The sequence below is a fragment of the Mobula hypostoma genome, chromosome 15 (assembly GCF_963921235.1).
Source record: "Mobula hypostoma chromosome 15, sMobHyp1.1, whole genome shotgun sequence".
In the NCBI taxonomy this organism is placed as follows: Eukaryota; Metazoa; Chordata; class Chondrichthyes; order Myliobatiformes; family Myliobatidae; genus Mobula; species Mobula hypostoma.
The window spans coordinates 19103075-19118633 of NC_086111.1; the positions used below are offsets into that span (position 1 = coordinate 19103075).

A 15559-nucleotide genomic window follows, 5' to 3' on the forward strand; every position below is an offset into this window, starting at 1 on the left:
TCACTGAGTGCAGCGATATCAGTGCGATATCGGCGAAGTTCGGCCGCTATGAGTGCTGTTCGTCTTTCAGGCCTTGCCACCTTGTCTCTGTCCAGCAGGGTGCGGACGTTCCAGGCTCCAAAGACGAGTTTTCTTTGATTTGTTTTTCTTGATGCATGTCGACTGCTAAGGAGATGATCCGCCAGCCATGGTTAGCTAGCCAGATGTTGTGGGGCAGGCAATGTTTAGGGTACCTTTTCTAACCCCCTGTCATATGCAAGGGTGGGCAGTGCTGTCCTAAAAAGGGCTGCCCAGCTGCCCTGGATGCTGCCAGACATCTCTGCTGCCCCGGGTACAGAGACGAACGACCACTGGTCCAAAGGCCGCCTACGTGCAGGTCTGTGACTACAAGTGCCCGGGTCATCTCCACCTGTTGCTTCGCCACTCCCCCATCGCCTCAGGCTTGGCGAGTTGAGTTTGGACTGAGATGAATCACACAACAGAAACCTGTGTGTGATGGAGTTTTAAGTGGAACAGCCGTTGCACAGGGGCAATCCCACTCTCCCGGCAGAAGAGACCTTGATCCAGTGGCATGGACAACCGTTACAGCTGGAGACCTCTCCTGCTGCAGTGGATGACCAGGACGTCTAAGTGTCTAATCCAGCTCTTAGCACTCCACAAAGCCTGCTGGGCCTGCCTTCTTGACCATTGGACCATTAATCGGTCTCCTCTGCCCAATCTGCCAGGGCCATTCTTCACACGTGTATGGGGTGTCTAGGGAGGGGTAGTGCCTCTGGTGGGGGCCCTGCCATGCCCTTTTCAGGATAGCTCGGCCACCTTTGGCCCCCACCTGGCACTCAGCTCTCACCTGTGGCTCCAAGTAGCTGTAACACGCGCAACGGCCACACCCCGGTAAGCCGTCTCGGCAGACGGGCCAAACCAGGTGAAGGTAGCCGACGGGTCCTCGACCCTTGGTGAGGTAGGAGATCTGTCTATCCCAGCACTATGTACAAAGGGCCAAATTCACCAGCTAGTTATGATCAAGGAGACATGGTGCTATGTAGTAACTGGATTTGCTCCCCCCCGACCCCCCATTTATTCAGCCTGGTACATTTTGTTTTGACAGCAGCAGATGACATTATCCACTTTAAATGGCAATTTTATGAGAGATTACATTATGTCAGCCTTATCCGAATAGCACGGCATACCACAGTCATGCTGTCAGAGCCACCGACCCAGTCTGAACATTTAAAGATATCTTCAAGCATCCAGAACAACACTGTGGGTGTGTTTATTGCTTTGGATTAAAAGCACATGCCAGCTTGTATTTATAGACTAATCCAGCTTCTATTTTATCACACACGGAGGCGTGACCAACTGCAGTCTTCCAGTGAAGCAGTTAGAGGGAGAGGCATATTTGGATCAGGTTGTACAGACGTTATCCAAAATTCATTTTAAAACTGAGCTTGATTTTACTTTGTTTAATCCACAAATTTGGCAAGCTGATTTAGAGTTTAGGAGGTAAATTTGGTATTTAAAGAGCAATTTTGGTCAAGGAACATGGGGCTTCTCAGCACCAGAAACTAAGAGCTGGGAGAGACCCAGTATGGTACAGTTTTGCTGACAACACAAGCCAAGCGTCACCCTAAATTGGGCAGAGTTAAAGTTGCAAAGGGGCGTTGATAGATCAAGTGGGAAAAACACTAAAAGATTTAATTTAGGTTAAGTCTGAGATCATCCACTTCAACTTAAGTTAGATCACGATGTTTTCTAAAATGAGAAACCAAAAAAAAAGTGGAGTAAACTGAGCGATTTTTAATGCACAAAAACCAAATGGTACCAAAACCATCAACAGGTGCAGGATATGACATCATACGAATTGCTTGTCTTTATTTCAATCAGTAAAATGCAAAGCAATGTTCTCTCTCTGGTTAGTCCCCTTCAGAATATTGCTTTCTATTCTGGGCACTCTACAGAGGATATTTTAGTACATAATAAAGTGCAGCAAAGCAGGGTGTGTGCCCCACTGTATCTTAAGGAAAGGGACATGGAAGACTAGGTGATCAATGCTGAATGTATAAATATGTTAGGACATTTAGAGATCAAGGAGGAGGAAGTGTTAGGACCCCTAATGAGTGTTAAGGTGGATAACTACTTGGGCCTGATGGGATTTATCCAGGTTATTGAGCAATGCAAGAGATGAAATTGCTGGGCTCTTGACCAGTTATCTTAATGTCCTCTTTAGGCACTGGTGAGGTCCTAGAGGACTGGGGAGTGGTTAATTGTGGATTACCTCTATTTAAGGACAAGAAAAAATCCTGGAAACTGAGACTCATGTAACTTGAGGAAATTGCTGGAGAAAATTCTTAGGGATAGGATATAAGCATTTGGAAACCTGTGGCCTAATTAGGGTGAGCCACCATTGCTTTGTGTGGGGCAAGTCGTGCCTTACCAACTCGATTGAGCTTTTGACAAGGTGTGAAGGGAGCTTGATGAAGGTAGAGCAGTAGATGTTATCCACATGAATTTTAGTAATGTGTTTGATATAGTCTCTCATGGGAGGCTAATCCAGAAGATTATGATCTGCACGAATTGGCTGATTGGATTCAGAACTGGCTTGTGCAAAGAAGGTAATGGTCGAAGGGACTTACTCAAGTTGGAGGTCTGTAATTAGTGGTGTTCTGCAGGGATCTATGCTGGGACCGCTGCTGTTTGTGATGTATATAAATGACTTGGATGAAAATGTAGATGCAGGTTTGCAGATGATGCCAAGATTGGTGGAGTTGTGGACGGTGTCAAACACTGGCAAAGAATACGACATGAGAGAGACCAGTTTCAGATATGGGCAGAGAAATGGCAGACGGAGTTTAACCCAGATAAATGTGAGGTATGGCATCTTGGCAGGGCAAGTGCAAGGAAACAGTACACTGTTAGGGGGGATCTTGGAAGTAGCTAAGCAGGTCGATAGGGTAGTTAAGGAGTCTCATGGAATGCTTGTTTTTATTAGTCAAGGCACTGTATTCAAAAGTCGAGAGGTTATGTTGCAACTTTATAGAACCCTGGTTAGGCACATCTCGAATATTGCATACAGTTCTGGTCACCCCACTATAGGAAGATAGAAATGGTGAGGCTTTGGAGAGGATACAGAAGAGGTTTACAAGGGTGCTGCATGGTTTAGAGGTGACAAACTTGAGCTGTTTCCTTTGGAGTGGCAGAGGTTGAGTTGAGGGGAGATCTGATAGAGATCTATAAGATTCTGTGAGGCATAGAACAGACAGGGAGTATCTGTTTCCCAGGGTAGAAAGTCTAATAACAGAGGGCATGCACTGATGGTGGTGAGAGGGGATAGGGTCAAAGGTGATGTGATGGCTGTTATTTACTCATTAGAGGCTTTAAGAGACACTTAGATAGGTACATGAATACAAAGATGATGGAGGGATATGGACATTGTGCAAGTAGGAAGGATAGTTGTGGGGTTTTTGATTTACTTTTAGCTGGTTTGGCACATTGTGGGCCAAAAGGTCTGCTCCTGTGCTGTACTATTGTGTTCTGTGTCTCTGGTGACCATGACGCCAATCTAACTAATCTCATCTGCCTGCACGTGTCCTTCTCCCTCCATTCCCTGCCTGTTCAAATGCCTCTTTTATCTGCTTCTACCACCTCCTCTGGTTGTGCCCTCACTATCTTGCTTTGTAAATATCCTTTAAAAGGTCTAGAATACTTCAAGAGGTCAAGAATACCAGAGCAGAGATAAGATGCTGAGGCTTTATAAGGTGCTGACGAGGCCTCACTTTGAGTGTTGAAGTTTTAGGCTCCTCATCTAAGAAAAGGTGTGCTGCCATTGAAGAGGGGTTGGAGGATGGTTACAAGGATGATTTCTGCAATGAAAGGGTTGTCATACAAGCAACATTTGATGGCTCTGGGCCTGTGTTCTCTGGAATTTAGAAGGCTGGGGGAAGGGATGGGTTTCACATTGAAACCTTTCAAATGTTGAAATGCCTAGATGGAGTAGATGTGAAAAAGATGTTTCCCACAGCGGGGGAGCCCAGGACAGAGGACACAGTCTCAGGATAGAGGGGCATCCATTTAAAACAGATGTAGAGTAATTTTTTTTTGCCAGAGGATGGTGAATTTCTGGAATTTGTTACTACAGGCAGCTATGGAAGCCAGGTCATTGGGTGCATATAAGGCAGAGATTAATAGGTTCTTGAATGGACACGGCATCAAAGATTATGGGGAGAAGGCCAGAGAGTGGGGCTGAAGAAGGGAACCAATCATCAGCTGTGATTGAATGGCAGGGCAGACCCGATGGTCAAATGGCTTAATTCTGCTCCAATGTCTCATGGTCTAAAATTTTCCCCTCTTAGTTTAAACTTATGTCCTCCAGTATTTGAAGTTTTCACCCTGTAAAAGACATTCTACCTACCCTACCTATGCCTCTCATTTTATATAATGCTACCAGGTCTTCTGTTTGCACTGACACTCCCTCTCATAGGCAATAGTCTCCTATCAGAGGATCCAGACAGGTGACTGGGCAGTTGTATTCAAGTTCAATTGTCATTCAACCATACACATGAATACAGCCAAATGAAACAGTGTTGCTCTGGGGCCAAGGTGCAAAACAAAGTACCAACAGTCACACACAGAACAAATAATTATGATAGCAGAAAAACAGTTACAAAAAATATAAAAATGTAGCCTTTGGATTATCACTGGATTCATAATCTATATGTCCAAGTGAAGTCCAGGATACCTGAGTTCGAATCACACCATGGCAGATGACAAAGTTGAATTAGAATTCTGGAACTAAGTTTAACGATGGCCATGAAGACACTTGTCCTGTCGGGGAGGAAAACCCCCATCCTTACCTGATCTGGATGACTTTACTTCAGATCCACAGCAAAGTAGCTGACTTTTAACTCCCCTCTGAAATGGCCCAGCAATGCATTCCATTAGATAGCCACAAATTACAGCGGCTTACCACCACCTTCTCCAGGGCAATTACGGGTGCTCATCTTGGAATGTGTGGAAAAAAAGGCCACATCCTGATGTACCTCTTTTGCAGCCTCCCCAAGTCTTCCACACCTTTCTTACAGTGTGCCAACCAGAACTATACACAACACTCAAAACTGAAGTTTTACAGCTGCAACAATACTTTTCAACTTATGTGCTTAATACCCCAACCGATGAAGGACTATGCCACATGCCTTCTTTACTTGTGTTGTCACTTTCAGAGTGGTTTAGACTTGCAGCTCAAGATCCTCCTGTCCGTCAGTGCATCTAGGGGTCCTATATTTTCCTCTTGCATTCGACCTCCCAAGTTGCATAACCTCATAGTTGCCCAGATTACATTCTATTTGCGATCTCTCCGCTCACCTTCAACTAATCTTTATCCTGATGTATCTTTAGATAACCTTCCTCACTATCCACAACTCCACCAAATCAATTATACTGAGATAAACTGGGAAGAGGAATCAGGAATGTGATAAAATGATTAAGTTGTGTGTTTTTTACCCAGTACAAAGTAGAGCAATGAGTGGTCAATGCCAGATTTACTAAAGTGAAGTGAACCTGAAGTGTAGGGGAACATTTGAACAAAAGCAATCACACACAAAGTGATAATTACTGAAAAAAATTAGAGCTGGTAAAAGCAACTTCTAAGACAGCACAGAAGAAAATATCAGGATGTAATGTAATTTAAAAATAAAGTAATAATTAAAAGAAAGGGTGAAACTACAGAAAAAGATTCAAATGAATTACAATGGACAGGATAACAAAGGGAAATTCTAGATGATTAGGGAAGTGGTAAAATAAGACAAAGGCAGAGAGACAATACAATAGTTTGAATTTTTGACACACCTGATAACTTAAGGTATTCCAGAACCATAAATTTCAGTTTGGGATAGGTTTGCGAAGAGTTCGAGGCAGTGACAAGCAAATAGTATTTATTAACTACTTTATCTAACTTAGCACAATCTACGCCAATCAATACACTCAATCTTGATTAAGTGTTTGAGGTGCAATAATTTGAAAAGGGGCAGGTATGAAGTAGATGGGAAACTGTGTGTGTGTGTCACTGAACAACAAGATGAGTTATGTTGGAGGAACTCAGCAGGTCATACAGTATGGACAAAAATACAGTCGACATTTCAGGCCGAAACCCTTCAGCAGGACTGAAGAAAAACTGAGGCATAGGTTTAAAAGTTGGGGTGAGGGGAGGGAGAAACATTAGGTGATAGGTGAAACCTGGAGGGGGAAGAATGAAGTAAAGAGCTGGGAAGTTGATTGGTGAAAGAAGCAGAAGGTCATGGAAGAAAGAAAAAGGTTGGGGAGGAGCACCAGAGGGAGGCAATGGGCGGGCAAGGAGATAAGATGAGAGAGGGAAAAGGAGATGGGAAATGGGAAGCGGGGTGGGGTGGGGGACATTACTGGAAGTTAGAGAAATCGATGTTCATGCCGTCAGGTTGGAGGCTACCCAAATGGAATACAAGGTGTTGTTTCTCCATCCCAAGTGTGGCCTCATCACGACAGTGGAGGAGGCCATAGATGGTTATACTGGAATGAAAATGGGAAGTGGAATTAAAATGGGTGGCCACTGGGACATCCCACTTCTTCTGGCGGACGGAGCGTAGATGCTCAGCAAAGCGTGCTCCCAACCTATATCGGGTCTCACCGATATACAGGAGGCCACACAGGTGAAGTATCGCCTCACCTGGAAGGGCTGTTTAGGGCCCTGGATAATAGTGAGGGAAGAGGTGTGGGGCAGGTATAGCACATGTTCCGCTTGCAAGGATAAGTGCCAGGAAGGAGATTAATGGAGGAAGGGAAGCCCCTTTCTATCCTTCGTTCTAGAATGAAAGGCCTCATCCTGAGAGCAGACATGGTGGAGACGGAAGAATTGAGAAGAGGGGACAGTGTTTTTACAAATAGCAGGGTGGGACGATGTGTAGCCAAGGTAGCTGTGAGTCTGTGGTTTTGTAATAGACATCGATGGATAAGCTGTGTCTGGAGTTAGAGGCAGTGAGTTTGAGAAATGGAAGGGAGGCATCAGAAATGGACCAGGTGAATTTGAGGGCAGGGTGGAAGCTGGAGGCAAAATGGATGAAATCAACGAGTTCAGCACGCGTGCAGGAAGCAGCACCAATGCAGTCGATGTAGTGTAGGAAAAGTACAGTACGGTCACCACTACAGACTTGAAACATAGACTGTTCCATGTAGCTGACAAACAGGCAGGCATAGCTGGGACCCATGCGAGTGCCCACGGCTACACCTTTAGTTTGAAGGAAGTGGAATGAGCCAAAGGATAAAATAATTATTTAGTGTGAGAAGTTCCGCTGGGCGGAGGAGAGTGGCAGTGCAGGGGAACCGGTTATGTCTGGTGTCCAGAAAGAAACAGAGAGCTTTGAGGCTTTCCTGGTGGGGGATGAGGTATATATGGACTGAACATTCATAGTAAAAAAAAATAAGATGATGGGGGCCAGGGAACTTGAAAATCCTTGAAAAGGTCAAGAGTATTGAAGTGTCACAGATGCAGTAGGAAGGGACTGAATTAGGGGGATAAAACAGAGTCGAGGTATGCCTATCGGAGTTTGGTGGGGCAGGAACAAGCTGAAACAATGGGTCTCCCTGGATAAGCAGGTTTGTGGATTTTGTGTAGGAGGTAGAAACGGGAGGTGCGGGTTGCGGTATCTATGAGGTTGGTGGCGGTGGATGGGAGATCTCCAGAGACAATAAAGTTGGCGATGGTGTGGGAGACAACTGAATGTAGTTTACTTTGGGATTCAGATGACTTCACTAGACAGCAGACTGCTGCACCCCCACCCTCTATCTGAGTAAAGGTAACTGCATAATAGCTCTGTTAATCACACCTGAAATTATCATTGCTTTAGGTGACTGGTACTGGCATCAAACATTTCGTTTTTACATTGTAACTTTTTTCATCCATTGCATTTTCTAGAGAAATAACCCAGATTTATATCGTGATTTTGTATTGTACAATTTATGAGTTCTGCTTTGTTCAGTCTCTTTAAATGGACTACGTTTTAATTGCTAAAAATAGACTTCATTGCAAATCTTGCCCAACTCAACAGCCAACACAGTGAAGGCAACAAGCATTGTAACTAAATTTGGTACTTTATCCCATTAGTCTAGATTAAAGTTCTACTTTAGGCAGAAGGGTCCCTGATTGCACCATTCCTTACAAGAAACAGAAATATAAATCAGTTTGGTGAAAACACATTTTAATACAAGACTTCCAACATACAGTGCCTAGTGGCATAAATAAAATGTTCACTAATAACTGTAAAAAGTAAAATTGCTAACAATGCATTATTCTGTTTTGATTTGCCCACCAATCACCGTGACAATGGATGAATCAGATCTTTCTGGCCAATGCAGATCTAAGCGCTCACGTGGGGCATGCGCGCCATGTTCTATTATGGCTTCAAGATCTCATGGTGTGCACATTAAGCCAGTCCTAAAGACGGACCACCCAAGCCAGTGCAGCACACAATTATTGCAATGGTTTTTTTGAGTCCAAGTTCCAAATACCATCTCTTTGTAGTTCAGTCCAGTAAAATATGGTAGGCATCACACCTATATGATATCCTGTGAGAATAATCATCTTTAAAAATAAAAGCAGTAATTTCTTTTTTTAAAAACCTTCTAAATTAAAATTTAAGGTGATCTATGAAAAAAGATAGATAGAGAGCAAGAAGAAAAAAATCAAAACCAATTTCATTTTAATAATTCCTAAGAAGCCAAGCGTTTACAAATTGCAGTATGCTTTTAATAAAAGGATTGAGGCTGTATCAAAAATTTAGTAAAAAAATTAGATTGAATTTTTTTATTTTAATCATTTCCGGCTGACTAGAATATAATCTATCATAAGACCCCTGTCTGTCTGCAGCCAAGCAGCTGATAGGAGTAGCAGGACACGACAAATGGGCAAATTTATACAAACTGCACAGATCAGAGAGCGCGCGTGCGAGCAGGGGGAGAGAGAGAGAGCGCACGCGAGCAGGGAGAGAGAGAAAAGACACAGTACAGCATGAAATGTGATGCAAATAAGAAATGAAGGGAGAGGTCAGGGAGATAGGAGACATGCAAGGATGTAAGAAGGCAGAAGATGAAGGACACACCAAATTTGAGCGTACAACGCAAAAGATGAACAGTGTTGCTGTGCAGGGTACCAGGTAGCTTTGCAGGAGCATCCAGCACCAGATGCACTGAAGAACTGATGGCAGGCAAAGGATTAGATGTTAGAGAACCATAAACAAAGGCCTGACAGCAAGAAATGATGTCGAGTAGAACCAAGGTTAACAAGGTGTCCCAAAAGCCAGAGCAGAGTAAAGTTGTATCTTAAAACAATCAAAATGGCCAAACTAGAAGTATAAGTTTAGGTACAGTGGATTAAATGTAAAACAAACTGATTTCAGTACAGTCTCTGACATTTACATTAGGCTACCATTTTGTTATACTTCTGTTGCTAGACACGTGTGAATAGAAAACAGTACAATTAGTGTTAAAGGCAAACTGTATCAAACATCCCCAGTGCTGCCCGTGGTCTCTTTAGCATTTTAAAACAAATGTTCTGAAGCCTGCAGTTACAATGTACATAGGAGATCAAGGAAACAATGCTGACTGGTGGAGATCATCCCACCAAGCCAGGGAGATCAACAGCATTAGGTGCTGCAGTGAAACTCCAGCAATACTTTGCTTCCGAACCAACAGACCCAGTGCTTGAAAAAATTAAAAAAATGCAGCAGGCTTCCATTCCTACAGACAACACTGAGTGGTGGAGAGGTGGGTTGGAGGGGAGGGTCGGAGAGGGAGAGGGAGAAGGAGAAGCATTGGGATATGGGGGTGGGAAGATGCGTGGGATGGGGAGGTGGGGGGGAACCTGGAACCCACGGTCCCTGAAGTATTAGGGTGGGACATAGGGAGGTGGAGATCTGTAAGGGGTCATGTTCTTTGGACGGCAGCCTTTCCCTTCCATTGGTGCTGTGAAGGGTGGTGGAGGCTGGTAGGGAGGTGCATTAGGATCCTCTTCTCTCAGAGGTGTGTATTCACCAATCAAATCCTGGCCCAGAGGGATAGCCTCATGGCCAGACTGGCTGGGGTACTCTGGAGGAGGGAGAGGGGGCTTTTCTTCCTGGAGGATGAGTGGTACACTCGATGAAGGAGGGGGCTTCGAGTCATCCAGTTCATCGGCAAAGATGATAGGAACGCCCTTTTTGATGAAGGTGGCTTGGTCCTCAATGGTGAGCTTGCCTTTCCGCTTCTTACGGTAGCAGATCATAGCGATGATGCCAGCGATGAGGAGGATGGCAGCTACGACCACTGCGGGGATGACAGTATGTAGGTACACGTCATCGTTGCTGGTCCTGGAGGGCGCCTCGCCTGCAACAACAGCCACGGTGGGCTCTGGTGGGATCTCTCGGTGTTGGACCATGGGAACAAACTGGATGTTCTTGCAGCTCCCTGTCCCTGTCACAGAGATGTTCAAGGGCGAGAACTCTGGTGCCATGGCGCTCACAAAGATCTCAGTCGGGTTGCCAGCGTCATCTGCGACACGGCTGCTGAGTGAGCGGATCTGCTCCTCTGGGCAGGGTTCAAGTGGCAGTGTGTTGTTTGTCCACTCCACCACAATGGAGCCCTTGGAGATGCTGTGCAAGGTCACGCTGCTGCTGTTGCGGTCATTGAAGGCATGGGCCAGCTTCTTGATCAGCTGGATCTTCTTGTTGACATCGTTGGTCACCTTGCGGTGATCGCCGTGGAAACGGGCAGCAAATTTGACGCTGGACTTGCCGCCATGAGGCCGGCTGTGCACGTGGACCTCGAAGGCATCTACGGCAGTCAGGCCGCCCTTGTCTGCAGCGTGCATGAAGTACTCATGCTTTCCCTCATGGCCAGAGTCCGGTAAGCCATACAGCAACTGGCTGGTGCTGTTGAACTTCACCCATGAGCTCTCACTCAGGGGCTGCTGCTCCTTGAGCTTGAGGGTCAGCTGCAGCTGATCGGTGGTGCCATCCTCGTAATCATAGAAAGTGTCGGATGGGATTTTAACCTCGAAGTAGGTACCCACCCACGAGTCCACACGGTCAATGTGATTCATGCGCTTGGGCGGCCGGTTGTCAGAGATAGTCACTCGACCGGGTCCGGCGGCATGGTCAGGGCTGGCCGTGCGCCTGGTGGGCGGTGAGGTAGTTTGCAGCTTGGTGGTGGACGGCTTGGCGGTGACACGGGGCGCTTTGGTCCGCACCTTCGTTTTCCTGGTGCTTGCAGTCATGGTAGTTGGAGTTGTGACCTGTGGTTTCAAAGTGGTGACCCGAGGCTTCTTGGTTGTGCGTGGGAACGGCACAGCAGTTGGCTCCACGTAACCTGGCCTCGTAGCGGTGGGCTCAATCTGACCAGGCACCGTTGTACTTGATTTTTCCAGTGCCCTTGTTGGCTGCACTGGGCCCAGCGTGGGTGTGTGGGTAATTGTATCCTTTGGTCTGACAGTCTTGATAGGTCTGCTTATCAATGGCTTTCTGATGGGTGGGGCCACTCTGTCAGTGGTGGGTGCAATAACTGGAGAGGTGGGCGTTGGGACTATACGGCTGGGGGGTTCTTTAACAGCGGTTGTTGGTGGCAGGGCCACAATGATGGGTGTTGGCGTGGGATTAATCTGCCTCCGTATTCTCTTTGGCACTTGCAGCTTCTTGTTGGCTATGTGCCACCCTACCACAGGATACCCGAGATGGGCTGACATAGTGCCCTCTTTAGCAGGGACCTCCACACTGCTGATATTCGGCACGTTGTTCTGATTTAAGAAGCAGCCAATTTTCCAGGATAACAGAGCCCCGTTCTCCACGACCTTCTTGGCATTTCCAGGACCAGCCATGAAGGCAGACATGTCAAACAGTCGGTTGTTGACAACTGGAACGAGTTTCATTTGATTGAGACCTACTTCAGCAAACTTGCGCATTCTATCCAACAGTTCAATTCGTTGCTGGGCTGTCATCTTTGTTAGGTCCGCATCCAGGATCACCGTCAGAATGGTAAGTGGCTCCTCTTGTGCACAGATCACTGGTGTGACCTCATTGACCAACTGCGATGACACAGGAAGGGCCGTGCTATCCAACGGATCATCTGGTAGAACCTCAACAGAGAAAACATCCTCAGCAAAAGGCACCAGGGCTCCATTTGCAGCCGGTTCCATGGCGACGGCTGAGATGTAGTGAACTCCTCTGTCCGTGTCCAGTGGCAGCCCATGTAGAGAATGGCTCACAGCATCCCAGTGCAGCCACGAAGGTAGAGTTTCCCTCCCAGACTCTGTGACCTAAGGGAAAGAAGAGAGACACCAGTTTGTCTGCAGTACAAGATTTATCTCACGCAATAGAAATTGAAACCCAATCAGCATTTGGTCAGTGTTCTACATAACAGGCAACACTGTTTCATTTCTTCCATTCTCCAGGTTTAGCAGCACAAACCATTAAGGCACCTCAGAACAGCCATTATACTTTTGCTTAGAAGGCAGTAGATACTGTTACTTCAACCACTATTTGAAGAGCTATTAAAAGAAAATCTTCATTTTAAAAGTTTCTTCCCCCAGGCATTAATCTGATCAACCATTCTAATTTCCCTCACCCCTCTCTATCCATTACCTCAGTCACTACACTGTAAAAACTTTAAACCACTAATTCATAATGCTATTTACTGTACGTAGTAAGTATGTTTGGTATGTATTACACACATTTTATTTCTTATCTGTACTCAACATATAATTTTATTTTAAAATAGTACATATATTATTCTTTAAAACTTTTGAATGTTTTTGTTGCAGGTCACACCAAAACACCTCAGTAAATTCCTAATACATGTAAAGTTCAAAGTTAGAATAAATTTTATGATCTGAGTACATGTCACCCAATACAACCCTAAGATTAATTTTCTTGCAGGCACACTCAGCAAATCTATAGAACAGCAATTATAACAGGATCAATGAAAGATCAAATCGTCGTTAGGTCGCATCTGGAATTTCCAGTTGGCAGATGATTTCCCTCCACGCCGCTTTGATATATTGGGAAATCATGTTCGGGCAGCTTACAGCAGTGGTTTGCCTTTGCCTTCTGCCGGGTGAGTTTAAAGAGATCACCTCTTGCAGTGGATGACTAGGACGTCTAAGTGCCTTGTCGTGCTCTTAGCGCTCCACAACGCCTGCTGGCCTGCCTTCTTGACCGTTGGACCATTAATCAGTCTCTTCCGCTCAATCTGCTGCAGCCAGACTTCACACGCTGGGACAAGCAGGAAAGATCAAGTAGAGTGCAGAAAACAAACTGTGCAAATGCAATTAAATAAATAGCAATAAATAACAAGAACATGAAATAACGAGATAAAGAGTCCTTCAAGTGAGATAAATGGTTGTGGGAACATCTCAATAGATGGGCATGTGAGTGTAGTTATTCTCTTTTGTTCAAGAGCCTGATGGCTGAGGGGTAGTAACTGTTCTTGAACCTGGTGGCGTGAGCTCTGATGCTCTTGTACCTTCTACCTGATGGCAGCATGAGAAAAGTCTGGGTGGTGAGGATATCCGATGAGATGCTGCTTCCTGACAACAGCATTTCATGCAGATGTGCTCAATGGTTGGGAGGGCTTTACACATGATTTACTGGGCCAAATCCACTACTTTTTGTTGGATTTTCCATTCAAAGGCATTGGTGTTTCCATACTAGGCTGTGATGAAAACATAATGGATACGGTGAATAAAGTTGAACCTTGATCCTTTTACAGAAAATATAATACGTTCAGTCAGACCTGTTATACACCAATACACCAACCCATGATAATTTTGCGTCCTTCTGGTCACCTGAGACCATTCCTCAGACCCAGCTCCTCCCAAAACTCATCACCAGGTATGTGATCACTACATCAAGACCATCCCCACTTACCCCAACCCCTTGATACTCTAACCCCCTCAAAGTCCAGTATCCCAAGTGCCCAGACTGAAGCCCCCTCACATTTAACTATCCTTTTGTAGCAATCCTAAGATTGTGTTGGTGCCACAATTTCCAGCTCATTTCTTTAGTGCCATTTAGAGTACCATCTGCCCCTCATTCTCACATACTGTATTGCCTGTCCCTCTCTAATTTGATTCTTGGGCTCAGTTCAGGATGTAATTTTTCTTAAAACAGTTTTATATACATAAAATTTCACACAGCATCATTTATTGACGAATTCAGATCTCGTATAAATTGCCGGCCACATTTTGGTGCAGTTAGATATTTGGGATACAAACCACGTGACATAAAGTAAAGGACAAAACCCACTAACCCGGTTCAATGTTCCACATCCCCTTGTTGACAGTGGTTCGTACATGTAATAGCTATTCATATTCCCAACACAAATGTTACAGAGGATTCAGAAATGTGTCCCTACTATTCCCCCACCATACATTGCCTCAATTTACAAAAATAAACTTCCAGATTTCTTTTAGACAGATTTCATCCACTGATAAAATATCTTCCCACATTTCTATTTAAATAGTGGAGCAAACTGAGGAAAGAGGGCAAATTTGACCAGGGCTCTGTGGAATACGCCTCCTATCTTCTTAGAAAGGCCACCAAAGATCAGAAGTAACCTCAGAATGATAACACTTCTGATAAGGCAGCACTCCCTTAGCAACGTACTGTGCAGTATTTATATAATTCAGACCAAACAAAAATAATTACTACAAAGTAAAAACAGAATCTATCTGCCACTTGAAAGCAGCCCTAGTCCTTCATGTTCTCTGAACAATTTCTAAAAGTCAGGAACTGTAAAGGAGAAGGCCAGTTTTGAGACATGATGCATTTCACATTATTTAATTTGACATGGTTCCTTACGGTTGTTGTAATCGAATATGGTAAATGTTCCCTATGGCGTGCGTCTCAAATAGCCTCTGACAACCAGGTCCAGCTCCTGGCCTTCACTTGTAGCCTAGCTATTAACCCCAAAGGAACAATTACCACTGACAGAAGGGGTAATGGTGGGTTACTGGCACCTTAAAACCAGTCGCTTCAGGCAGATGGGCCCATCAGCCGTGGTTGGCAGCTCATCTAGAAGGAAAACTGATCTCAAACCTCCACTGCCTTGCAGCTATAGCCACTCATAGGGAAGGCTTTGGGAGTAAGCCCAGAGGAAAAATCTGGAGATTGTGTTCCTAAGGCAATCCTACGCTGAGTTCAATGCTGACTGGCACTTCTGCAATGCTGCTGTATTGCTCTCTGCCCTTCCTTTGGAGAGGGGGAGCCTACTACATGGGCAACAGCTTGCTCTCCGTATCGTACTGCCTGGCTTGTGCATCATGTAGACAGCTGGGACGCAACGCCCATGGTCAACCCCGGCCAATGGAGGGCCTCTGAATTTGAGATCCTTTGGCAAAAACACTGAAAATTTCAATCAACTGTGTTAGTCTTAAATCCACGTCATCTGTAGTATGCTGAAAGGAATATTATTCATTCCTGGGCCAGAATCTTACCATCTAAATCAATGCTGTATTTTTTAAAGTTACTTCTCTAACACTTTTTTCTCTTTCGCTGTTTAAGAGAGGTCATTA

The 15559-nt window shown here is 45.1% G+C and overlaps 1 protein-coding gene across 3 annotated transcripts in view; it reads right to left on the reverse strand.

Annotated features, from left to right (window-relative positions):
• Positions 1-8186: 8186 nt before the first annotated feature.
• The window catches only part of dag1 (dystroglycan 1), a 147407-nt gene continuing 140034 nt past the window's right edge, over positions 8187-15559 (reverse strand). For all 3 annotated transcript variants that reach the window (XM_063067818.1, XM_063067819.1, XM_063067820.1), the window contains one exon: positions 8187-12304. In XM_063067818.1, the coding sequence (XP_062923888.1) occupies positions 9905-12304 (2400 nt within the window). In that variant the 3' untranslated portion in view covers positions 8187-9904. The remainder of the gene's footprint in view (positions 12305-15559) is intronic.